The sequence below is a fragment of the Triturus cristatus genome, chromosome 5_1 (genome assembly GCF_964204655.1).
Source record: "Triturus cristatus chromosome 5_1, aTriCri1.1, whole genome shotgun sequence".
NCBI classification, from domain to species: Eukaryota; Metazoa; Chordata; class Amphibia; order Caudata; family Salamandridae; genus Triturus; species Triturus cristatus.
Genome location: NC_140587.1, coordinates 554,498,248 through 554,524,689, shown reverse-complemented (window position 1 = coordinate 554,524,689; position 26,442 = coordinate 554,498,248). Strand labels below are relative to the sequence as shown.

At 43.6% G+C, this 26,442-nt stretch overlaps 1 protein-coding gene across 3 annotated transcripts in view; it reads right to left on the bottom strand.

Moving 5' to 3' along the window:
- Window positions 1-26,442, bottom strand: part of TRPA1 (transient receptor potential cation channel subfamily A member 1) — a 1,005,076-nt gene that overhangs the window by 635,844 nt on the left and 342,790 nt on the right. For all 3 annotated transcript variants that reach the window (XM_085605436.1, XM_085605435.1, XM_085605437.1), the window contains exons 5-7: window positions 23,897-24,004; window positions 13,167-13,275; window positions 12,922-13,067 (exon numbers count right to left, since the gene is read on the bottom strand). In XM_085605436.1, the coding sequence (XP_085461562.1) occupies window positions 12,922-13,067; window positions 13,167-13,275; window positions 23,897-24,004 (363 nt within the window). The remainder of the gene's footprint in view (window positions 1-12,921; window positions 13,068-13,166; window positions 13,276-23,896; window positions 24,005-26,442) is intronic.

The following is a 26,442-nucleotide window of genomic DNA, read 5'->3' as shown; positions in this document are numbered from 1 at the left end:
TACACTATCAAAACACAGTAGCGGTCAGTAGTTCGCTTCCCACTCCCTGTATGGTATAAACGCCTACTAACACTACTTGCACACATATGCTACAAACACCAGACCACAACACTTTACAGCAATGACCTCACGGTTTAGACTCTCGTTTCTTACCAGAGTGTAGCACCATATCATATCACCACCGTGCCACTCTGAGCAACACCGCACTTTCAGACCGTTAACAGTGATAACTACCTACTGGCGACCGCCTTTAGGTAATCAAGAACAAATTACAATAGTTCCTTGATTCTTTTAGCTTTCAAAAATTCTCTCTACTACTGTCTTTCTACTTTTCCATAAAAACAGTTTTTTTAATATTCAAGTACACATCGAAGTCAGAAATGCAACGTATTCTATCAACACACTTTCTAGAACATTCGACAACACGTGGAGGTTAAAAGGTCATCAATTTTTTAAAACCTAACGATTTTTTTGCAACATTTTCTCTAACATTTAACGGCACGTGCAGGTTAAAAGTTCAGGATTGTTTTAAGTTCGAACAGTGCCTTCCAAATGCAAGTAGCAGGTGTGGTTGAGTTGAGCAAATGTTATCCTATAATATGTACTATAATATGTATGTGCAAACTGCTTTTCCTTAACCAATCACAAACATACTTTTCCACAAAACGAATGTGCACCTTACTTTTAAAAAACAATGCTTTTCATCTCCCAATCAGGTACAGTTTTGTATGCGAAAAGAAACTAGTTCCCCATCTTTAAACATATCTCTTATTCTACGAAGGAACTGCATGAGCTACAGACATCTTTCCATACCTTCCAAACATACCTTCAAAATGCTAGTGTGGATCGTAGGACATAGCTATGTTTTCTGGTACAAGAAGTATGCAGAACAGAGACGTTTTGACTTAGACCTAGGTTTACAAAATGTGGACATTAAATGGTTTGGACAGAGGATTGAAGTGGCACCAATTGTTGCCTTTGGTTAAAACCTGTTTGCATCTCCAACACCCTGACCTCATGTTTGTGCACTGTGGTGGAAACGACCTAGGCACATTGACTGGGGTAGATTTGGAAATGCTTATGAAGAACACCTTTGGACAATTGATGTTACTTTTGCCTCAAACTGTATTTGTATATTCCAATATATGCCAAAGACAGAAGTGAAAATGGTCCACAATTTTGTCCTCAGATTGAAAAATCTCGGAAAAAAGTCAACAAAGCCGTCTCTGCATACCTCAGAGACCACAAAATGGGGCCCATATACAACAACAACATACGTTTTGATATGGCGGATATATACAGATGTGATGGAGTACACTTCACAGATCAGGGAAACAGTTTTCCTGAATAACTTGAAGCTCTGCATCCGCACTTATATGTAGCTCCAACTAATGAACACAAGGGCTCTTTTTAGAGCCACACTATAACTTACAGCTTAGGCCCCCTATTTTAGGGACATATAACGCCAACTCCCGCACCCTCGCCAAAATGTATTCTCCACACAGCTGTGGCGCAGCGGCCAGACCATCTCACTTTGCAGCACAGACCTCTCGCTTTGATCCCCAGCTCTACTCACCCATAGGGGTGAATAGTTTGTGCTCTACAAACACCATATTGATTTTCCTTCACACTCCCTATACAACACCACCTAAGCACCATACACAAGCTACAATATTCTAACCAAAAGTTCATCCAAGTACCTATAACTACATGCTGACACTACTTGCACAGATGTGGCACAGCGGCCAGAGCACATGACTTCACAGCATATGACACACAGTTTGGGCTCACACTTTAATCCCCGACTCTGGCAGCAGCTCAGCTTAGCAACATGAGACTCTAGACTATACCTCACATATATTCCGTACCCCAGGACTTTCATACCAGTACGGGTCAGTAGTTTGTCCTAGTAGTTATAAACACATCCGGACACTACTTCCACAACTGTAGTGCAGTGGCCACGGCACATGACTTCACAGCATAAGACACACCATTTGGGCTCACGCTTTAATCCCCGAGCCCCGCACCAGCTCACCTTACCCACATCAGACTCTACCCAATACCTCACTTAATTTCCGTAGCCCACCACTTATACACCGGTAGGGAGAAATACTTCGCTTCGCACCTCCTCTATAGCACACCCTAAACACCCTACAGAGGTTACAGTGCTCCTACCCTCGTATTTCCCACTTTCCCCCCCCTTTTTTCCCTCTTTTTTCACCTTACTCACTTCAATGGAATCACAAAATGGCAGCCAACACTTCCTAGTTGCAACTGCTCGCAGCCAATCAGCAACAAGCTCGTGCTCGTAACGCCTCAGCCAATCAGATGGCAGAATTCCCAAATATCGATATCTGTAAATTTCGATATTTCTCAAAAACTACTGAACGAATTTACACCAAATAAACAAAAGCGTGCTTTCTAGACCAAGACCCTTCTCCCTGCTGAATTTATGGTAATGTCGTTCACCCGTTCGACCTGTAGCCTTGTCTAAAGTTTCCTATCAAAATTAATATGGAGAAAACACATTTTGGAACCCCCTTTTTTCTTGGCCCCCCCTTGATGAATCACCCCCAAACTTTCAACATAGGAGCTGATCTCAACAAAGAATTAGTTTTGAAAATTTCGTGAAGATTCGTCAATCGGCGCCAAAGTTATTGAGAATAGAATGTTGCCATTTTCCTATGGCAACTAGGTCCTAACTATAACTACCTACTGGCGACCGCCAGTAGGTAATATATATATATATATTTATATCACTTACTGGCAGTTGCCAGTAGGTAGTTATAGTTAGGACCTTGTTTCTATTCCAAAAGCGCTTTTCTTACGCCAATATCTTTGGTGCCGTTTGTCTAATCGTCGCGAAATTTTCAAAACTAATGGTTTACTCAGGTCAGCTCCTGTCTTCAAAGTTTCAGGGGGATTCGTCAAGAGGGGGCCGAGAAAAATGGGGGTCCCAAAATGCATTTTCTCTATGTTAATTTCCATAAGAACTTTAGACACAGCTACAGCCCGAACTGCTGAACGGAACTACACCAAATTTGGCGAAAAAGTACCTCTTGGTTCATAAAGCAACCTTTTTTTTAAATGGTGTAAATCCGTTCAGTAGTTCCAGGTACTTCAAAAAATAAAAATGTATATATCTGAGCGCAGGAGGATGATTTGCGAACCCTCCTGAGCACGAGCTTCATTGTTATTGGTCGCCAACACTCTGAACCAGGAAGTCTTGGCAGCCATCTTGTGACTCGGTAAAACCAAGTCACAAGAAAACAGTAAAAAAAGATTAACAAGAAAAGGGGGCAGGGTAGAAACACCCTGACCCCCTAGGCCTGCTCAGGGTGTCCCACAGGGACCACCAGGCCCCAAAAAAGCATTAAAAAAAAAAAAAGAATTCAGCAGGATTTGTGTAGGGTCCGCAAATCCAGGAGAAAATGTAAAAAACAAACAAAGTGTGGTCTCCCGCACTTTGTTTACTTAAAGCCTCTGGGTGGGCCAGGTCCCGGGAGCAATGTGTAATAATGGTGTGGGGGACTATGGGGGCCCCAGCAGCCCTGGGGACCGCCACCTCCCAGGGCCGTTACGTAAATAGGGGTGGGGGCCTCACAGGCCCCCTCAAAGTCACGGGGACTACCACCTCCCCGGGTCTTCAATTGAATTTTAGAAGTGTGGGAGGGCTCCTGCCCCTCTCCACACTGCCCCGAGGACCACCACCTACCCAGGGCACTAAGTATGTTAATACGGGGGTCCGTTGTGGACTCCCGGCTCAGGGGACCACCACCTCCCCGGGGCTATTTACATGTTGGGAAGGGGGCCCGTAGCCTCCCTCCTGGAGCCCTCCTTGGACCTGGGGACCGCCACATCCCAGGGCCGGCTCCTGCAATGTACCAGGGCGCCCACCCCCAGGACATTGCAGTTTGCAATGGCAGTCCCCCCTGCACAGAATACACAGTGGCCTCCGGGGGGGAACAACATACTAAGAAAGTGGTATAAGAACCTACACCAGGGAAGCCGGGTGCATATGTGTGAAGTGGTGTCAGAAATCACCGTCAAACCCAATGGAGGACTTCAGAAAAGTGCTGCTGCTGGAAGAGGAAACAGTGTCCGGTGGAATCTGAGGATGGATTCTAGATGAGAGATACCAGCAAGCAGAGGAAACAGAGTCTAGGTCACTCAGGAGTGACTAGGAGACTTGGAAGACGAATGCCCTCTGATGTCAGGTGTTGCAGGATGGATGACGGGGACCTTGACTATACAGCTGTGAGGACCAGGCAATTCTGAGGAGGACCAGGACCTGTGCATGAGCTGTCCCACGAAGGATGTCGAGTGCTGAGTGGTCGGTGCCTGGCGGGAGCACCAACAAGCCTTGGCAAATGCAACCAATGCAATTAAAGAAGGAGCAACGTCAGGATCAGCAAGGTCCAGGAGACTCATCCAAAGCAGGGGAGTCAGGGCAGGCCCGAGCAATCAGGGGAGCCCAAAGGAAGAAAAAGTGACCCTCAAATGGACCCACAGGCTGGACGCAATGGACTCGCGCGAGGACCTAAAGCAGCTCACCAAAAGATGCAGGCCACGATGCACAAGGATGTGGTGGGGCTTACTTTTCTAGTCACTGGAGGAGCTCGAGGTTGGGGCTACTTGGAGCCCAAAGATCTTCTTGGCAGGAAGTCAACAAGCCTCTGCAACTACAAGTTGACACGGTGCACAGCGGTTCGATTATTGCAACCCCCACAAAGGATACTGGGCTCACACTTGGTGAGAGGGTTGGGCAGGCCTCAGGGGTTGTGAAAAACCACCAGCTGTGTTGCAGAACCTTACAGAGTCCAGAGGAGCTTAGGATCAGCAGACCAGTTGACTTAGTTGTGGTGCCTGTGAATACAGGGGAGTGACTCCTTCACTCCAAGGGAAATTCCTTCAGGTGTCTTTGATGCCCAACGGCCTTGGAAGCTTCCTTTATGGTGCACAGGCACAGATGATGCCGCAGACTGGAAGGGTGACAAAGTTGAGCCCAAACGAAGTCCAGTGAACTCCAGAGTGCCCAGACGGTAAAAGAAGAAGTGGTGTCTGATCTGAATTTTATCCCACAAGGAATCTAGGGACCTACACCCAAGTAAGCCCTTAAGTACCCTAGAGAAAAAGTTGGGAAGATTCAGGGGACCCTCCCAAGGGAGGGTCTGGACAGGGAAGAGGCTACTCCCATGTCCTTTATCCAGTTTCATGCCAGAGTAGGAGGCAATGGCTCCCAGAACTGGTTTAAACAGGTCTATGTATGGGGACATCAAATGTGCCCCTCATACAGACCAAGTGGCACTGGCAGGCACACCCACCTTACCGCAATGCACCAAATAATGTCTGGGAGGTGGTCACACCTCCCTGTGACAGGATGCCTATTGTTCTGCCTTCCCTTGCTCGAGCTTGGCTCAGCAGCAGGAGGACAGAAATGTGTCTCTAGTCAGCAGCAACCATTTTGTGATGTCCGGGTCAAGAAGGCTGATACCGGGAGCACTGTGAGCCTAACGGAGGGCTCTTCCAGTGCTTGGAATCATACTCCAAACGTTGTGGGGGTATGATTCCAACATGTTTGATACCAAAACATGATAGGATTCGTTGCAGCCATTTTCAAGATGGTCATCGTGTAATTACGAGGTGTCCCTCTATATGGTATATGGCTGCTTCACTGACAACCCGGGTGAATGGACTCCATAGGCTTTAGGGGTGTCCTGCTCATGCAGGGGCACCCTCTCACTTAGAACCAAGCACCCTACCTTCAGGATTGCAAAGGCCTGCTATAGGGGTGACTTATATGTTTTAAGTGCAGTGGCCCTACATATAGAAAACCTATATCTTTAGTAAGTGGTGAAAGCATCAATGTACACAGGCTGCAAAGACAGGCCTGTAGTTTCATTTTGAATGGTCTCCCATGGGTGGCATAATGCATGCTTCAGCCCACGGGGACCTCTGGGGTACCTATGCCCTGGTTACCTTAGTACCATATACTAGGGACTGCTAAGGGTACCCCAATATCCAATCTGGGATGTACCCAAGTACTGAAATTTTTAAGGGAGAAAGCAGATAGACTGGGATCCTGATTAGCAGGATCCAGTCAGATTAGTCAGTAACAGCTTAGCACCAGGCAAAAAGTGGGTGTAACCATAAAAGCAGATCCTACTTTCCTTCAATGGGTGAATAACTGCATATGTGAAAGGCAGTATATGTGAGTGTTGGAGTATATAAGTGACTGTATGAGTGAGTGATTGTGAGAGTTGCTGTATGGGTGAGTGTGTGCTTGTGTCAGTGACTGTATAGGAGAGTAAGTATGTGTTAGTATCTGTATGAGTAGTGAGTGTGTGTGTGTTTCTGTATGGGTGAGTAAGTGGATGTGTGATTTAGTGTTTGGGTGAGTGAGTAGGTGTGCAAGTGACTGATGGTATATGAGTGGCTGTGTGGTGTATGAGTAGCTATATCAGCAGCTGTATTGGTGAGTGACTGGCTGTGTGAGTGCCTGTATGTATGAGTGTATGTGTATGTAGACCTATGAATCAGTGAGTGGATATGTATATACTAGTATATATGTGCAATTGCTTTCAAGAATGGTAATCTGACATTTGGAGAGGGTGTATGAAAGGTTATATTGGGGTGTGAGTAGGTGCATCAGATTATGTGGATGATGTTATCACTGATGTCATCAGTGATGTCACTGACCATATTATGAGTGATGTAATATGTGTGATGTCATCAGCTGGGCATTGTGAGTGCGCAAGTTATAGTTAGCTCAGCTACCTATAACGGCTGAATTTCTATGGCTTTGTATGAGTGAAATGTCAGCCTAACTAGAACGTTCTTGTAACCTGTGTTTTTTTTTCAGTGAATCTATATATAATCCAACAAAGTGCTACCAAATCTGCGGAACTCGTTACTGATGGGTACCTCCTGTGTGCATGTGGCCTACACACATTAATTAAACATCAAAGTCCCTCCACCAGGAACATAACCGGAGCAATCCTGTGGGTACAAAATTCATTTATTACACTGGACATAGACAACGAGACGCTTAGCATACTAAATTGCTGCTGCAGAACGCCCGCCGGGTAGGCACAAGTGTGGTGTCTACCTATTATTGCTGCTATTCCGTTTTAATTGTTGAGTATTTGGAGATTATTATTTTAAAATTGGTTATACTGTGCTCTGCCCACTTACTTGCACCTTAAAATATAAAGCACATCGCTGTTAGCGAGACTTCTCTGAGTCAGGGCCATTCACCGGGCACCATTTTTGTTAGCGCTCTAGTGGCTGATCCTATTTAAAGAGGGGAATGCAAGCGCGCCTGACAACGAGACGCTTAGCATACTAAATTGCTGCTGCAGAACGCCCGCCGGGTAGGCACAAGTGCGGTGTCTACCTATTATTGCTGCTATTCCGTTTTAATTGTTGAGTATTTGGAGATTATTATTTTAAAATTGGTTATACTGTGCTCTGCCCACTTACTTGCACCTTAAAATATAAAGCACATCGCTATTAGCGAGACTTCTTTGAGTCAGGGACATTCACCGGGCGCCATTTTTGTTAGCGCTCTAGTGGCTGATCCTATTTAAAGAGGGTAATGCAAGCGGGCAGCGCGCGCGCAGCGGGCGCGCCGATGGCGTGCTGGAGGCACGCCAGAGGCAAGCCCGTCTGCGCCCGTCCGCGCTCCGGCCGTGCCTAGCACCAGTAATGCTGCCCAAACCGGCATAGGCAGAATTCATTACTCCAGGGACTCACTACTTGATATTGGTATAGGGCAGCGAGGGGAATATCAGCAGGCTCTGACATGTGGTCTGATTAACAGCATGTCACTGATAAAACACTATCAAGAGGTTAGTGCATATTCTGTCAGACAGCTGAGAGGCTGCTGTTCACTCTGCACCCTCCTAAGGGCAGGCCTACATCGGTCTTCACCCAGACATGACCAGGTCTGGGGGCTAATGGGAGCAAAACAGTACTCTTTACCTCAGTGAATGATGCCACCCACACATCACATGGTTTGTCTTCTATATGGGTCTAAGTCACCAGCAGAAATTAACAAATGCATAAAGGGGAAATAATAAAGAAAAGGTACAGAACGTATCTATTACCCTTTTATGCAGCCAGTCATTCTAAAGCTGTACCACGGCCTAAAGAGACACTGAGGAAGGAGCTAAAGTAAAAACGCCCAGCTTCCTCTGAGTCCCCTCTAACCAGTGCATCCACTTAGGCTTACAGCAACTGCCTGCTCACAGACAATATCGAATCCAAGTACTAACCCATTAGAAAGCTAGCACATTGAGAATGCCCTGCTCAAGCCTGAACCTGTTCCATAAAGGCAATACAGCATCTGCACAAGTAACATAAACGGGCCCTTCCTTCCGGTCTATATGGAGGTTTCTCCATGCTGCTGCACCCCCACTATTGCTCCAGATTCGGGCTCATTGCTGTTGCAACCATGAACCACAGAGTTGAAGCCCCAAAAAGTCACCGCTGAAAGAGAGCAGTTGTAATTATGCCATGCCAGACTGTCCACTGAGGTCGGGATAGTCGCCACCTCTCTCAAAGGGTGTCCTTTCTCTCAGCTCAACCTTTAGCACACACAGGCCCTATTGGCCAGAAATAAAGAGTATCATCTGATGTCCACAGAGGTGAACCAAAAGTCCACATCTGTAAAGAGATGAATTCCATTCTCAGTGGTGATTGCAAATCTCCTTGAGGAATAAACTCCACTTTCACTCTGCATTGCTTGAAGAGGAGAACCCTACCAAGGCTCCCACTTCGGCTTCATCATGCCTGATAATCGCACTACTGCACTCAACCTGTACCACCCGTTTTGATGGCATTCATTAAACAATGGTGCGCAGGCTACAGATGAAAACTACAGTGACTTGGTGTAGGCCTAGTGGGAGAACTAAGAGTAAGTCACCTTCATAAACTTCAGGGTTTTCATCGCTGGCTTCCATAGAAACTGTACATACACTGAGAATGGCAGCCTTACAAGCCATGGCATCCTTGCCACAAATGCCTTGAAATGTTCAACCACAATGGCAAAAACCTTTGGATACAAAGTTTCTCCCGTTAGTTTGTCAAAAGTCGTCTACTGCTCCCGGTAAAGTCTTCTAGCATAATAAAAGACCCAGTGACCCACTATGAACCTATGGACGAGCCATTCAGTAGTTAAGAAAGTTAAAACTGTTGAAGTTTACAATAGTTACAAAATTTACACTTCAGACATCTTACTTAAAACTTCCCCAACCTGAGGGTCTTAAAATTATGTGATACTGTTAGCTAGGAATGGATTCAAACACCAATGTTTTATAAGAGTGACTGAACTGTTGACAATACTAACCAGACAATTCTTCTCAGAAGTACATCACCGCGATCAGTTGTCAAATTACTCACAACTTGACTGAAGTCAAATCGACCATCAGTAACAAGCAGCAACATTCAAAAATTTTCTTTGGCGCTTTGAAGCTGACCATCAACATTCTTAGTCTTCCTCATGCTTTGACCATTAGACGCATCACCAGAAGAGTGCAATGCATGACTTGCTGCAGGCTCATTCATGGTCTTGAAGTGGTTAGCAGAGGCCACATGTTGCTTCAACACAGCTCAAAAAAAGACCTGTGGCAGTATATCCAAGTACCTCCTCACATGAGGGATCCAATAAAGCATACCAGAACAGTTGGGCTACAAAAAATGCCCAAATTTGCTCTAAATTAAAATCTTTAAATTGGGTGGATTTTGCCATTTGTGATATTTGTGTGATTCTTCCTGAAAAACTAAGTCCAGGGTGAGTCTTATTAACTGTCCAAGAGCTGGGTATTTCAGGTAGTGCATATATAGTTCTCAGTGGACCATGTTTCTGAAGGGGTACCACACAAGCTGCCCAAATCACTTGTTACTTTGCTTGGAGGTATTATTTCTTTCATAATAGGTGGAAACACATTTTGTGGAATTTTGTTGCCATTTTTTTCTGTATAATGTGGATCAAAGAAGAATTACCCTGTACTTCTTACCTGTGCCTATGGGAATATTGCATTGACCATTGGAGAGAAAGAGAAGGCATCATTGTCTAAACCTAGTGGCCCATACTATTTTAATGTATAGCCCTTTGAGTTGCCAAATGCCAGAGCCACATTGCAGAGATTGGTGAAACCACATCACAGCTATCTTTGGCTGTGGAAAACATACATCGATGGCATCATAGCAATTTGGACCAGTGACTAGCACTAATAAACCCTTGTTCACCTCAAAATAACTCATGACTGAGGATCACTTATTGTAAATCTGTACACAAAACCTACAGAAGACACCATTACATGCCAAGAGTGCACATCAGAGCAGCCTTTGTGAACATTTTTTGTTGGAAAGCTGTCTCAATTAAGAAGAGACTGTACTATTAAGGGAAATATGAAAAGAGAGCCTGACAAACTCATAATGTGACTTTCCTAAGAGCATTTCAAAGAGTTAGAAATAGAGCCTGGTATGCTTACATTGAGAATTTGTTGATCCATTAGAAATAAACCCGCATGAGTGATCAAAAATAAACTTGACACTCTCAGGATAGATGGACAAAAGTAAATAAGCCTTTATTCATTCAAACAGAGAAGTAGGATACCTCAGCCTCTGTTGAAAACTTCTCCTGCTGACAATATATCTGAAAATTCTACTCCCCCCCCCCCCCCATCTTAGCTAACTTTGTTGTAGCCATTCTTCAGGATGATTTCCAAAACCCACAAAAGAATATACTTATGTTATGAGTTTTTTTAAAGAGCACTATTATCAGTGAGGGTATCCTGCTGCTACCTATCGGGACACTACCATGCAATGCTTGACACATACTAATTGTAATGAAGAAAAAATGAAATTTGTGGCATTGAAGCCCCTTTATGGTTGGAGCACAGGTGTAATATTCAAAATAGTGAACATTGACCTAATGCTTTCATTTAACACTTTAAAGTGAAGAGGCATACAGAAAAAATACATGAAGTGGTTCATTCTACAGCAACTGTTTCCACTTCAATGCGGTGGAGATTTTCAATGGATAATACATTATGTATGAAATGTCTGTCCTTGATTACTTGATTAATTCAAGTAAGGGCAACCACTGACAATCAGAGTTCATAAGAAGATTGGTGATGCCTGCAATATGATGCATCCTGAGACTAACTATGGATTGAGGCAAAGGCATGAAAGATTATAAAGTGAATGACTGCACGTACCAGAATGCACGGATATCTCGCTCGGGATCAGTATCCGATTGAAAGTAATCCAAATGCACAGAAATTGAACTGATTTGCTAAATTAAAGGTGTTTCTACAGTGCTAATAATCTAGGGCAGAGTTTCTTTGCCAACTTCATATGTTGTCGCATGCTGTCTGTCATCTCTGCCCATTTGATTGACTGTCAACAGACACTAGAGTATACCAGAACATCAATGACCTCTAAAGGGAACACCAGACTTGTTTCCCATAGTCAAACATTGGCTGCAGAGCTCCATATCTGTTTACAATAGCTTTTTACCCCCTAAGTTAGGCTCCGGAATCTACTACATCGTTCTGAATATTACTGAACCTACTCTTAAAACACCTGTCTTTCCTACGTAAAATTTAAGGACACAGCTCTAACCTAACATTCAGTTCCTTATGTGTAATTTTGTACACAATACAGTATCTGCATACTAAACCCTCTACTACCACCTGCAGATGTTTGACGACTCGACTCTTAGGAGTCAGGTGTACAAGTGATGCAGTAATTAACAACATTGCACAACCTGGATATAGTTCAATTAGCTCTGACTAACCCAAGACCAAAAGAAAAGGATGTATTCACATAACATTCCAAAGTGTTTTCACATCCAATGTGCTCACTTAACTAAACCTAGTGCCAAAAATGTTGGGGACGTTTTCAAACAAGGTTCCAAAAGTACCCAAGAACCCCAATATATCTTGAGGATCCAAGGGCAGGTATTTCTCCACCAGCAAACTATTTCACTGGTGTAGAAAAAAAAGGAAAACATATGCATATATTTCCAACAACCTTATTAAAAATAGACAGTGTGGCTTCTATAAGTACTGTTGAGGCCTTGGTGACAACCTCAAGAGTTGTAAATGTATTACAATCACAGGATGACCTCTACAATGAGCAGATTTGCTAAATGGAGGTTTAATAATTCACATCTGTTCATGAGATAAATGTTAAGGCACAATAAAGCAATGCAAATTACAAGACTCAATTTATCATTCTGACCTCATCCCTGATCCCAACTGATTTACTTCAACGAGCTATTTGCATTCTTTCATGATCATAATGTGTCATTAGCCAATTTGAGGGTAGTATTTCTGAAGGTTCCAAGAAAACACTGTGGAGGAGCGAGTACACATCTCAAATCATCTTTCAAAATCATTAAAATTAAATCATTTTGACAGAAAAAAGTGTAAAACCAACTTCTGCCTGAGCTGCCAAGATTTTGATAGCAATATGTTGACAGAAGGAACACCAGTAGAAATTGAATCCGATGTGCCAAATTGAATCTGGTGGCCAATCTGATGCCATTGTGTTGGCATCAAGACTGCAAAATGGATGCTCCTAATGGCATGAAACCTGCGATACCAGCTTCAACAGCACCCTACATACTGTAGCAAAATGCAGAGGAGGGCAGAAGGAACATTTCCTTCTTTTGCCAGGAGCTCGAATAACGGTCTGCATTATGTGAGTTCCCATAGTTGGTACAATGTGCCTCATTTGGTGCTTTTTATCTCCTCCTATGGAGAGAGGTTTAAAAAACCGTGGTAATTTTACTTTTTAGGCAAAACTCTTAGTAACAATTTTTGAGTCAAAAATAAAATAGTTTTTACATTTGTCAGCTATTTTACTTTTTTTTCTGTATGTTTATATGGCAACAGTCAAAATAATTACCTCTTGTTGGTCAATCTTTGCCCCAAAGGCTATGCATTTCTTTACAATATTCAAGCATCCTGTCCGGACTGCTACATGAAGCGGGCTGCTCTTCAAATTGTCAGTAAAGTTTATATGCTTGTCAATAGAATATCCTTTCTCTTCCCCTAAGAAAAAAGGTATTATCATTCAAATACATTACAATTGAGGAATATCTGAAAATAATTATAAATGAAAGTAACCATGACAAGAAAATGCAATGGTACCTTTCTTCAATATGAGCTCCAGGCATTTTTCGGAGGCAGCCATTACTGCTGCGTGGATTGGGTAACTTCCGAGTTTGTTTTTTTGGCAAATCAAGGAATCTTTTTTAAACTGTAAAAGCAAATACAATTGAAATGTAACATATTTCTGAAAATGAGCTCATTAAACTGAGATCTTGATATTTTTGTTACTGCACATTTATAGCTTCTATTTATAGATGCATTCCATAGCCAGGCTCTGCAGTCTATATACACCCAAACCATACTGCAGCCCCCATGCACATTTTCTTCCTCCAGCAGGTCCAGACTGGGGAACCAAAAGCAGCCCTGGCAAAAATGTTCAAACCAGCCATGCTCCCTTCGTCTTCTTGTGCTATCCCTCTTTCCATGCAACCACTTCTCTCCTCCTGCTCCTCACCCTCTCTGATCACTCTCTCTCTACCCTTATACCTCTCCCTCTCTTTGTGCCTCTCTTGAAGCCCCCTGTATATGCTGCAATTAACCTCTGGGAGCTGTGAAAAGTGAGAAAGTGTTTAAATAAAAGGACAACTCAATCTGTCCAGGTGATCCAGAATAGGTATGTATTAATATAACAATTATCCTGTGGAACTCATTCAAAAGGGGCACCTTCTTATGTGTCTTAGAAGGAACCCGGAGTTACTCAGACTTATCACTGGACCAAAATTAATAACAAAGAAATCAAAACACAGGACTGATATAGTTTGCATCTTGTAATGTTTGACTCCAATTAAGTGAAAATAACGCAGACGATGCAGTGCTCCAAGGGTTTTTATATTTACATATTACATAGATAAGGAACTGTATAATTTCCTCCAATGGTTGTATGCATGGATTGATTAAATTAATAAAAATGTATGCATTAAATTACATGTAGCAATCAAGAGGGACGGTTCGTTGACGTTTCGACCACATGTGACTGTTGGAGTCTCTTCAGGACATAGTCAACTGTCTACCATGCCTATGCATCCGAAAAACAAATATAAAAACAATATTTCTAAGTCTTATCCTTTAACATACTGTAAACTTCCATTAAGCAAGCAGTGAGTAATTCACCACCTAATAGAAAGTTCACTTGTGTAACATGAAGAACTACCATGTATTGAACCTATGTATAATAAAAGGCAATGCAAATCTTCATCCGAGTTCATCATAACTCAGTGCTCGAATATACGTTGGTGGTTTATGAGCACAAGAAAATACCATGCATCAACAGTGTGCATACAAGGTGACTCAAACAGAAAGGGTGAGACAATGGGACCTCGAGTTATGAAGGCACAGCATGTCACAATAATACAAAATGAAACTCCTCCTCTTCTATGCAACGTGTTAATACTGTTACTCATTCCATTAGTGAGTGGTCCAACGCAACTCACTATATACTCATACGTTAGTTATACAAGAGCGCAACAACCAGTGAAACATCACCCGTGTGCCTAGGGAACAAATCAGCCCTAGTATAAGAAACTGTGGATAAGACAGTAAGGCATCATGTTCTAATAGAGTAAAAATCATACTCTTTCTGAAACAATTGTCTGGTAGAAAGACAGTCATAGCCCATCACCATCTACTTTGAGGGAGGCCAATTATGCTACTACTATGTGGAACACACACAACCATGTTGGAAAAGGGAAGTTAAAACATCAGACCTATCCCAGTCAAACCTTTCAGTGCCGGAGAGTGTATTCTTTCAGAACTAGTACTAATCCTTTTCATACCAAACGCTGCAAAGCTGGACCCATACAGATCGAACTAGTACTAATATTTCTGCAGAACTGCCCAAATTGCAATTTAAATTTATTCTAGGATAAATAAGACAGTGTTGGAGTACCTCATAAAAATTACACTCAGATAAATATTTCTTACAAATGACATCCTTACTTTCAACAAGAAATCAGTGGAGCTAATCTGACTCGATTCGGCACCATTGAAGTTTGGAGTGGCAGAGAAAGACACAGCAGAAGCTGCTGGAAATTCTGTTTTGCTGACTCTGCAACACTAGACCACTAACCACAGGCTGCCATGTTGGGTGAACAAAATTCCTCATACATGAGTTGCCTGCATTTAACCCTTAGCTGCATGTGGACATCATTAACATGTGCTTCAATCTTCTTCCCCATGCCTTTTAGACATCAGCACTACAGGAAAATGATGGTCATGAGTCCAACCTGAAACCACGGACATCATAATGTTACGAAAGTGGAGTAGGTACAATACCTTTATACAACCATCATTAAAATGATATAAAGATTAACATTTTACTAAAACTGATTTCCAGTATTTACGCATGACAGTGAACATAACCAGAATGTCATACGCTGTGACCCAACATTATTGCTCTCTGTTAGTGTAACTTATATGCATGAATATTTTATATCTATGCTTTGGATATGATTTGAAGTGGTCTTACTAACAAGAATGTCTATAGATTTAATATTGTCTTACTGCTAATTTCCGCATGTCATCACAATCATTTAGACCACTCACAGGGGTCGATTAGGATGGTGGAAGGACCGCCACCACCGGGCCGGCGGTGGCAGCCGCAGGCCCTGCGGTCGGGGTCCTTCCGCATTATACAGCGATTTCCCCACCACCGAATTAGGATGACGGTGGAACTGCGGTGGACGCAAAGACCGTCCGCCACGGACCTGCCAAAGGCAATCATTCCGATTGCTTGGCGGATGGTGTAGGGAGCATCAAATGGTGGCGGTGCCAAGCAGGCACCGTCCACCAAATTATGATGCTGTTTTGTGGGAATTTATATCGGGGCCTGTTGCGGACCCCCCTGTTGAACGGGTTGGTGAGGGTGCACTACATGGCAACCACTGTGTGGTGCCTGCCACGTAGTGCTGTGAAATGCGCAACATGCCATTTGCACTTCGTGGTGGGTGCTTTCAGCAGGACCCACCACAATTTTAAACGTCAGAATGCACCCGCCATGGTGGCGGTCGCATCCTGATTTGTGGTGTGGGACCGCCGCATGTATGGCATATGGTCCGGGTCTATACAGGGATGGCGGATGGACTCCAGTCTCTCCGCCATCCTAATGAGCCCCATAGTCCCTTCCAATCCAGAAGTGCTGTGTTGTTGCCCCCTCTCCTGTCCAGGGTTTGGAACTATACCACCTGCCACTAGAATTGAACTTCAGTGTGCCCACATTCCTCAAAATGTTGTATCAGACGGGCTTCTTCCACTTTGCATTTGATCTGGTTTAGGTGTTGGGCTATACAATGTTTAACCATTTGTACTGTCTGTCCCACATATATCTTCATACAGGAGCATATCATGACAGAGTTTTAGTGTCAGAAGTAAATTTACAGATAGTGCATCCACCACATCTGTAGTGGCCTAGGACATCAAGTAAGACTCCGTGCTCAAAGGTCACTTTTCACTATAGTTTGTCTATGGCCCTTACAACATACCCCCTAACATTTTTGTTCCATTTAAAGGCAAACAAGGGAGGTTCATCACATGTTTCTATAATTAAATGCCAATTTTCCTAATGACCATCTGGATTGCATTGCTGACGGGAAAGAATGTGTTCACCATCACTCTGTTTTGGATTTCTTTCTCTGTCTAGGGGTCAACAAACTTTCCCTGGGTCAAAACCAAGCCCTCTAATTGGCTCAGAAGATGATTTTCTGTGGATACTCCCAATCTAGAAGTTTTCATCTAAGTACTTCTGCCGCTTTGAAATAGCCTTCCTTTGCATGACAACTACGGCGTAGGTGCAAGAATTGGCAAGGTGGTAAACTGTCCCTCAAAGCCCAGGGATGATGACTGTTATTTCCCAATTGGGGAATCCGTTAGTGTTCTGTATAGAGTAGTTTACAGAATACCATTTCTCTGTCTTCCCATGTCTTGCCATGAGATCAAAATAATTTCTATAGTACTGTAGTTCATAGTGAAATATAAACCTTGACATTAGTTATTTAAGCACTTTCTTTAACATGCGATTGCCTCTGACACCATTGATCACAATTGTATCTTTTTAAGCCTATTGAATGACTGTGAGTTTTTAGTCAATTATTACAATCTACGGTTGTTTGAAACAGAAAGAACACTTCTTCATTTCGCAACACACATGTCCTTTACATAAAACAGTGAAAATTCTTTACAATTTGTACAGTGACTTAATGACATATCACAAAACGTAAATAAAGTACTTTAAACAAACGGAGAAATTATTGCACTACAGTACTAAGGTGTCCACTTTGGTAAGTCGTGGGAGCTCAAACTAATTGGCTCCTCAGCGTTAACTTTTTAATGTGGTCCTAAGCAGATTCAGAGAGCGATGTTTCGTAGTAGTTCTAGAGAGCAGTGACTGGATTGTTGTTTTTACTCTCCAGGGCACACTATTGTCTAATTTTTTGTATATCCCGAACGTGTCTGGATCTCTGCTAGCCGACGCGTTTCAACCTGTGTCGTGTTGGACCTATATTTTATTCATAAGGTCTTCATCAGGGCTATTATGTAGTTCCGGTGGGACATCTTTTTCACTCAGTTGTAGGTTGCTGTATCGTCTTTGCCCTTTTAGTTGATTCTTAGGGTGAAGGAATGGCATGTGTTTCTGATCCAATCTCGCTTATTGTGGCTAGTTTCTCTTGCTGTTGGTGGGGTGCCGGCTTTCTGCTAGTTCGGCGTTTCCTTCCTCCACATCCACGGCAATTGGGAAAAGGTCACTTTTCACTATAGTTTGTCTATGGCCCTTACAACATACCCCCTAACATTTCTGTTCCATTTAAAGGCAAACAAGGGAGTTTCATCACATGTTTCTATAATTAAAGGCCAATTTTCCTAATGACCATCTGGATTGCATTGCTGACGGGAAAGAATGTGTTCACCATCACTCTATTTTGGATTTCTTTCTCTGTCTAGGGGTCAACAAACTTTCCCTGGGTCAAAACCAAGCCCTCTAATTGGCTCAGAAGATGATTTTCTGTGGATACTCCCATTCTAGAAGTTTTCATCTAAGTACTTCTGCCGCTTTGAAATAGCCTTCCTTTGCATGACAACTACGGTGTAGGTGCAAGAATTGGCAAGTTGGTAAACTGTCCCTCAAAGCCCAGGGATGATGACTGTTATTTCCCAATTGGGGAATCCGTTAGTGTTCTGTATAGAGTAGTTTACAGAATACCATTTCTCTGTCTTCCCATGTCTTGCCATGAGATCAAAATAATTTCTATAGTACTGTAGTTCATAGTGAAATATAAACCTTGACTTTAGTTATTTAAGCAAGTAATAAACCTTCTGAGGTCAGTCACACTTCCATGCCAGAGGAGGGAGACATCAATGTAGAGCTTACAGATGTTAATATTGGTCATGTAGGGGCTGTTCATGTTATTGACCACCTTATTCTCAAATTCCCCTACATACAAATTTGGCACATTCAGAGCAAAACAAGCCCCCATGGCCACACCTTTGACTTGTAAGTAGTATTCCTTTTTAAACAAAGTAATTCCTTTTGAGGGCGACTCCAGCTAGATCAGTAATTAACTCGCATAATGTGTTGTTCATATTCCAAAATGTACTTACTTTTCCTCAATGCACTGACCATCTATTTCGTTAATGAACTGTGTACTGTCTGAGGTATGATTTCAATTTCGGAACAGCATCTCTGATTTATTGGTCAAAGAATCTGCAAGCAGGTTCTAGAACTGAACCACATCCAGATACAATGTGCGGCCTGGAGTATTGGAAAAACTCTTGTACATTTTGGGTAAGGTATGAATCACGAGTGCCTTAGGGTGAGGTTTGTTACAGAAGGCACATTATTTTTCATTAACCCCTTCGCTGCGGCGCGAATTCCGCCGCAGCGCTGGGGGGGTTTGGGGGCAGCACGGTGGCGCGGTGCTCATGACGGAACCGCGCCGTCATGAGTCACGGGCGAGCTGTGCTCATGACGGCGTGGTTCCGTCACAACTCCGCCCACTCTCTATTTCGCCCGGATAGGCGGGGAATTCGAGCCGCGTGGGAGGAGCGGCCGCTCCATGACGGAACCACGCCGTCATGAGCACACGGTGCCCGTGGCTCATGACGGCGTGGTTCCGTCAAGGGCACACAAGGGGTTAATCTTGCCTTCCTCAAAAGCTTTGGAGGTAATACCCCTGAGTTCTCTTGAGTGGGCCTATGGTGAGTATTAGGTAATGTATGGGGTTTGTCTTTGCAATTCCTTCACTTGTTTGAAGACAATATTTTCAAATGATACGATTTCCACACTCAGGTGATGGAATGGGAGACAAATTGGAATGGCAGGGTCAACCCTCAACCACTTGCAAGCTGGGTGTCCAGTTTACCCTTAAAGAAGTGTTTTAATCTGATGGTTCAAAAAATTCGATAGAATTTAAAGACATCTAGTTTGTCTGTTAGCACAAAGCCTAGTTCATTTGTTTCATCATGGTTGAGAATATAATTAGAGATCTTTAAAGTCGGAGATGTATTAGTCACAGCAATATTAGCTAGCTGTAGTGTTGATTGCTAGTTTGTCTTTCCTCCGGTTGGTAGTTGTCACCCTGCCACCCCCTTCAACGGCCTCTGCCTCTCCATCTCCCCCGCCTTTGTTGTTGGACCAATTCTAAAAAATGCCTGGGGGTACTACTCCATGTAGGATTCTAGTCTCTATTCCTGGAGCCACTAATTTCTTAGTCACATGAACTGACAGATGAGTCAGAGAATGTCACAGTTTTAGGAGCTGATTGAGTGCATGTGGAAGTATTGAAAGCTGGTCTCAGACATGGATATACTTCTATTGTGTTCTGTAAGTTGTCCAACACTGCTTTTGCTTTACTGACGGTGCTGTTGTTTTTTTATTTTCTCTTCCATATCACTGATCTGGCACTTCAATATATTTAGTTTTTCTAATGCCATATATATCCCCAGTACCATCTAATGGCAGGCGCAATTATTCCCAATGTAAGTAAAGTTTTTTTTTAATTTCTCTTATGGGTAAAAATGATTGGAATATTCCTTACTTGCAGACCCAGTGGAAATACATCTGCTTTTATGTATTCTGTGAGTAGTTTACCATGCAGTTCTGTTCTTACTGCCTTCAATTTCTCTAGGTCATCCACTTCTGCTTGATAACTCTTGGAAGGGGCTGTGGTTGCACATAGCAAAGAGGCACCCCTATAATGTTGGCAATATATTCATCTGTATGTGCCAAAGCTTCTTTTGCCATAATAGCCTACATTTGTCTGTGGGTATACGAAGCTTAGTTACAGCATCTTTGTAGACAATCAGCTGCACTAACCAATGTTTAAATAAGAATGCCAACCCTATCTACCCACATGGATCAGGGAAGGTATGAATTAATGTAATTGTCCCATGGGACTCATTGATATATTTCTAAATGGATATCGAGAGACAGAGAGACAGAGAGACAGAGAGATAGGTGTAATATGGTCCTAGATTGCCTTTGAGAGGTTTCTCATGGGCTTGAAATCGTGTAGAAGGGTGTTAATATCTGACTTGGAGGTGGAAGAGCAAGAAATGGGCTAGGTCTCTGGAGAAGTATTTGTAGGATCTAAAGGTATTCTTTTCTCTTTTAGGTTGACCTTGATGTGTTGGTTGAAAGCTCAGCAGCGGGGTCATGGACAAGGAGAGATAATTGGTCCAGCCTAGGGTTATGGTAGGCTTACACTGGATCATTGGTGATTTTGAATAGAGAGTGCCTGGGATGTGACCTTTGAAATGTATTGATTTGGTGACAAGCTGTGTCACGTGGAGTGTGTAGATGAGGTTGAGGAGGGTGTCTTTTGTTTTTATTCATGAATGATTTCTCTAAGTTTTAGTTGCATAGGATTGTGGTTTGGGCATGTTGGATAGATACAGTGGTAAGGAGGCCTGAGAATTAATCTATGAAGTACTTGATGTGTTCTGAAGGCTAGAAAAAGAGGTTAAGGCGATGACTAGGTTGCTGGAGAGTGGGAAATAGCATATGAGGATCTCAATGGAGCTTAGCGTTGCTTGCTTGCTTATGGCACAGGACCACAAGGACTTATGGATAATCCCTTGTAATGAGCATTGTCTATATGCAGCATATTTTGGAATGAGGGACGAAGGATGATTAGGATTTGCAAAGATGTCAGGGTGAGCCATGGTTCTGGGTTGAAGGGTGCATTAAAGTTGTAGGTGTTAAGGTTTGCACTTTCTGGAGCATGAATCAGTGCAGAGTGTGCATTGATGAACATGAGATGGAGTGTGTTTGGTAGTTGTTTGAAGGTGTGTGGTGGTTAGTTGGGAGTGTATGACGTTAGGTCTATGTGTTTTGAGGATGCTATGTGAGTGATTGTGTGGTCTAGGTCTGGGCGAGATGGTTAGGGCTGAAATGCGCTGAGTGAGGCACATAATGAGTTCTTGAAGGTTACATTTGGAAGGGTTTCCCAAGTCCTTCCTGGCTCGAACAGGCCCAAACAGGAGACGTCTTGTTCTGTGTCCAACCTTTGCTGGCTGGTAGGACCTGGGTGTTAGGATGCCCGGAAGAGTAGACTAAAGGAGTGAGAATTTAGGAAGTAATGTCACATCCTGTAGAAATGAATGCCAGGCAATTAAGTATATATGTATATGGAATTTCTATATTGCAAACCTAGCCAAAAGGCAGTGGAGGGCTGCACATGGTCAAATGCAAGTTTAAAGTCAACAAGTAATAGGAGAGAAAACTGAGTTATGGATGGGAAATGATTTGTGATGTAGTGTTCTTCAAAGATATTTAGTCTTCAACTCTTTCCTTGATTGGAGCAGCTTTGGGGCAGTCCTGATGGCTAAGGGGATGTTCCACATCCTGGGTGCATAGATAGAAAAGGCCTGGTAACTTGTTCTTTATTCTTTACACATCATAGTTGGCAGTCTCCTGGTGTCCTATCTATGAAAGTGCCAAGAACCACCAGAGTTAATGTGCTTGTCTGGGTTTCTTTTCTGTATAATTTTGGAGAGAAACCACTGCTGTTATGTCCTGTGGTGACAGATGGTGTGAACGGCAGTGATGTCACTCCTTAGGGAAATGGATGCTGAGGAATTAAGTCTGCTTCCCTGGATTTTGCTTTTAAAGATGAGTTTGGCAGGAAAGTAGCGATCTCACTTCCTGCAGAGATGAATGCTTGGAAATGCAGGAAAACACTGAGAAATCACTTGCAGGAAAGATGGATACTGAAGAACAACAGTAATCTGTACCCAGAAAATAGAGGGGCTGTTCTCTCATTTGCATAATGGTGGGCTTTAGAATTAGAGGCAGTGGAAAGGCTTATCGAATGGTGAAAGAGGAAGTAGTAGAAAATGGGTTGGATTATTGTGGGAATTTTTTCAGAACTGGTGGAGTTACTGGCTTTACAAAGAATAAGCATTGCACCTTACAACCAGTTCCGGAGAACATTCCTTGACCGGAAGGGAATGAAGCCTGAAGAAATGATGATGTTCCATTCGCACTCAGGGACTCAAACTTCTCTCCATGAGTTCTGACGCTGGCCTTTGGTCCCTTGAAATAGGGCACAAAAGGCAGAAGGACTCCGTTAGATGATGTTTTCCAGGTAGTAAGTGGACTCCACTGGATCTTGAGGGAACCTTAGATAAAGAGAAACCTGGTGGCTAGTAGCCTGCACTGAGTGCCTAGGAGCTGTAGGAGAAACAAGGAATTATGTTCCAAGCATCTAGAAAATTGTGAGATGTCTTTTTTTGACCACCTAAAGACTATAGGAGGGTGCTGAGGGTGCTGAAGCTACCAGAGAATTTATGGATCCTCAGTGGCCAGGATCTCCATGTTCATTCACTTTGAAGTATGTATTGTAGAATAAATGCTTCACTGAGACCTTACCGGGAAGGTGTCAGGCCTAATAGAGTTGTGCCCAACTACAGGGTCCAACCTTGCCCCACTTGAGATTTAGATATTCAAAATTGACAGTTCGATAATCTGACTTTGTCTGGAGTTTCGGTTCCAAACCTCAAGGTGGGGAGTCATGACAGAGGGAGCTCTATAATAAGGCATCTCACTATTGAGGGACTTTCATTAGCTTCAGCCTCCTATCTTGTCCTGCTGAATGATTTTGAGAAATTATAATTAACAATATTCCATGGTAAAACTTCAACTGGTGTGACTTGCTCTGCTTATATGATTCAGTTCCACCATGACTGACCTGAAACTACATCTGGGTCCCACTCTACTGTGAAGATTGACTTAGACTGATGCTTTGCTGGGGGTTTTCTGGTGCTTTTTTCCTTAAAATATAAAACATTGGTATGACAGATTCCCATAATCCATGGTAAACCTTTTTTTGTGTATTTTTTGCAAAGTATGTTTTACCTTTATTTTTCTTAATTGGTCTGGGAATTCCATAGTGTTTTATTCCTAACGTTAACTTCATTGTTGTTTGTTGCTGCTTGAATTCAGCACACATTTCTCTGGTTAACTGCCTTCTACTTGTGCCACATCTACCAAGGGTTAAGCAGAGATTCTCATAGAATTATTTTTCAACAAAAATGGATTAAGTTTATTAAGTTGCTTTCCAAATTAATAATTCTCATAGAATTATGTTTCAACAGAAATGGATTATGTAAATTGCTCACCAAATTAATAACCCATTGTTTAACAGTGTTTATTACTTTTAAATATCTGAATAACTCACATAAATGGCCCACATAGAGACTCAATAAGACATGCTATAAAATTCAGTTAAATACACACAGGACACTTTGGAGAAAAGAGATTGATGCCGAAATATACAAACCAGAATTTCTAAGGCTTCGGGGTTATTGATTGCACATGCTTGAATTACTGGTGTATTCTCAAGTTCCCCCCTCAGATTAATATTAGTAGAGCTGTGATTAGCTAGCACCTAAGAAGCAAAATAGGAAATTTGTTTAAATAAGAACAAATTATCTACAACCATAACAGCAAATTTATAAATAAAAAATGACAAATAATTCAGACAGTCAGTAAGAAGCAGGGATCAGATAGGAACCATGCAGGAAAAAGAAGATAGTAAAATATCAAAATAATTAGGGATAACCAAGTATCCTATGTTGCAGGCTCATTTCCAAGACCAACCCCTGTGATAGAAGCTCTAGGCCTGATCACAAAGGTAAACATACAATGTTTGTGAAAGTTTACTATTTTTTGCTATTCACAAATGTAAGTTACGAGTAGAATATTTTCGACTGCGGACTCTCAACAGTTGGGCAGAATCTCCTAACTCAGGGGAGAGCTCCGCCCTGAGTGTGAAGACTTAATCTTGAGTGCTGTGACTGAGTATGGAGACTCTGCAGGCATAAATATACTACTCGTAACTTACCTTCAAGAATAGCAAACACTAGTAAACTGAAACCAAAAGTGAAGCTTTACCTTTGAAAATCAGTCCCTGTAAGTGCTATATTTGGTTTTTACACAATGACAACTAAGGAAACATGTAGGCATTGATTGGAAGGCATCAAAAGAGAGTTTAGGATAGTAAATAAATTGTAAAAATAATATTTAGAATTGGCCAGTTGGAATATTTAATGAGAACATTAGCTGTAACAATCAGCAGTAGTGGCATCGTGGCCACAAGCGTCAAGATGGCGGTCACACTTTGAGAGTGCTCCGGACCCCACCGTCGTCCGCTTGCATCCAGCCCAAAGACAAAAAGCCAGTATTGTCCCCAGCTGTTCCTGAGTGCCCTGGCTCGGCCCATTGGCATCCCAAACCACTGTGGCAACTGAGAAGCCAAACGGCCGCAACAGAGAAATAACGGGGCCCAGGGGGAATATGGCAGTGCCCAGGCTGCAGTGAACCCCCGCCAGGCGGCGTTGCGAGTGCACCCGGATTGTCAGGAGTGGTGAAGTCTGATTGGGGGCCTTTCCGCCTACTCGGAATATCGGGGCTTCAAGTCCTCACGGTCCTGACCCTTGGGCCGCCGGAGACCGGAGAGCAGTGAGACATCAGAGGACAAGCAAACAGTGGGGGCAAGCTGTAGCATTGGGCAGCAGCCTACCACCAAGGAAAAGACGTCACAGCTGAGCCATGCCCTGACCTGGTGGCAGCAAGGAATCCCTCCGCAGTGCAATGGATTGGTGCAGCCCAAGAGGGATCTGAGCAGATGAAAGGCCCTGAGGGATAACAGACCAGTAGATCCGGCACCTGCTGCCCGCACCTGCAGCCCCACGGAGAAAGAGAAAACGTGGTGAACCCAGCACTGAAAGTGCCACAAACAGGGGGGCCAGAGAATAGACAGTCCAGTGCCTGGAGCCTAGACACTCCTGAATCGCTGTCCATGCAGGTGAGGAGCAGCGGGGGCAGCTGATGTCAGGCTGTACCTGTCTTGCGGTGGTGGAGATGTCCAGACATGGTGAGACGGTAGGGGCAGCGAGCCAGTCAGGGGAGGTCCCCCCTTTACCTAGAATCCCATTGAGCACCCAGAACTGGTGGCCTGCTCCCACTGAGCAAGTCAGTCTAGATGTGAGCATGAGCCAGACAGGCGACAGTGGGTGCCCCCTCAGGGGGATTGAAGACCGCGCCCGGCACACCTGAGACAGAAGAAGGCCCCATCTCACCGCTCTGATCACCCAGGAGGAGGACTGGGTTGCATACAAGACAGGGCCCCCGATCCTCTGAGGGGAACCAAGACAAAAATACGTATGAGGCCGAGAGGAATGCTGGTATGAACACATAGGGATGACATTGCAGTTATCAGCAGTTCCCCAGCCAGGGCCCTATCTCTGTAGCCCACTCAACCTGGAGCTATTCATGATGGTTCCTCCATCCAAAACACCTGGAGTAAGCGGGTCCCGGATCCCAAAGTGGGAAGCCATGACCCCAATGACTTGAAAGGACCCAGGGAGGAAGACAGACACTTGAGTGGGCCTCCCTTGGGCCCCCGCAGGCACTACACGGGTTGCCATACCCTCCCGAACTATACTGGGACTCCTGAAAAGTTCTGCCCAGAGCAGACTCAGTACTTGCAGAACAAGGCGTGGGGGAAGAAAAGAGGAGTTGGGCCGAGGACAGATGGAAGACTCCAAGAGTAAGGTACCATCCTGGCCCATGGAGGGATGCTGCCAGTTGGCCCGAGCCTTAAAGAGGGAGCGTCAGTGAGTGCCCAAGGGGGGGCAGAAATAGGGCAGTGAGAGATGCTCCAGGCAACTCCTACACCTTGCTGGCCTGCCCGGGCCTCTATCCCCAGGGCAGACTGGAGAGACGGATAGAGGGCCAACCATGTGCAAAGACAGACAGATTAAGCCACCTCCCTACCAGACTCATATCAAGCAATACACCACGAGCAATGTGGGCACTAGCAAG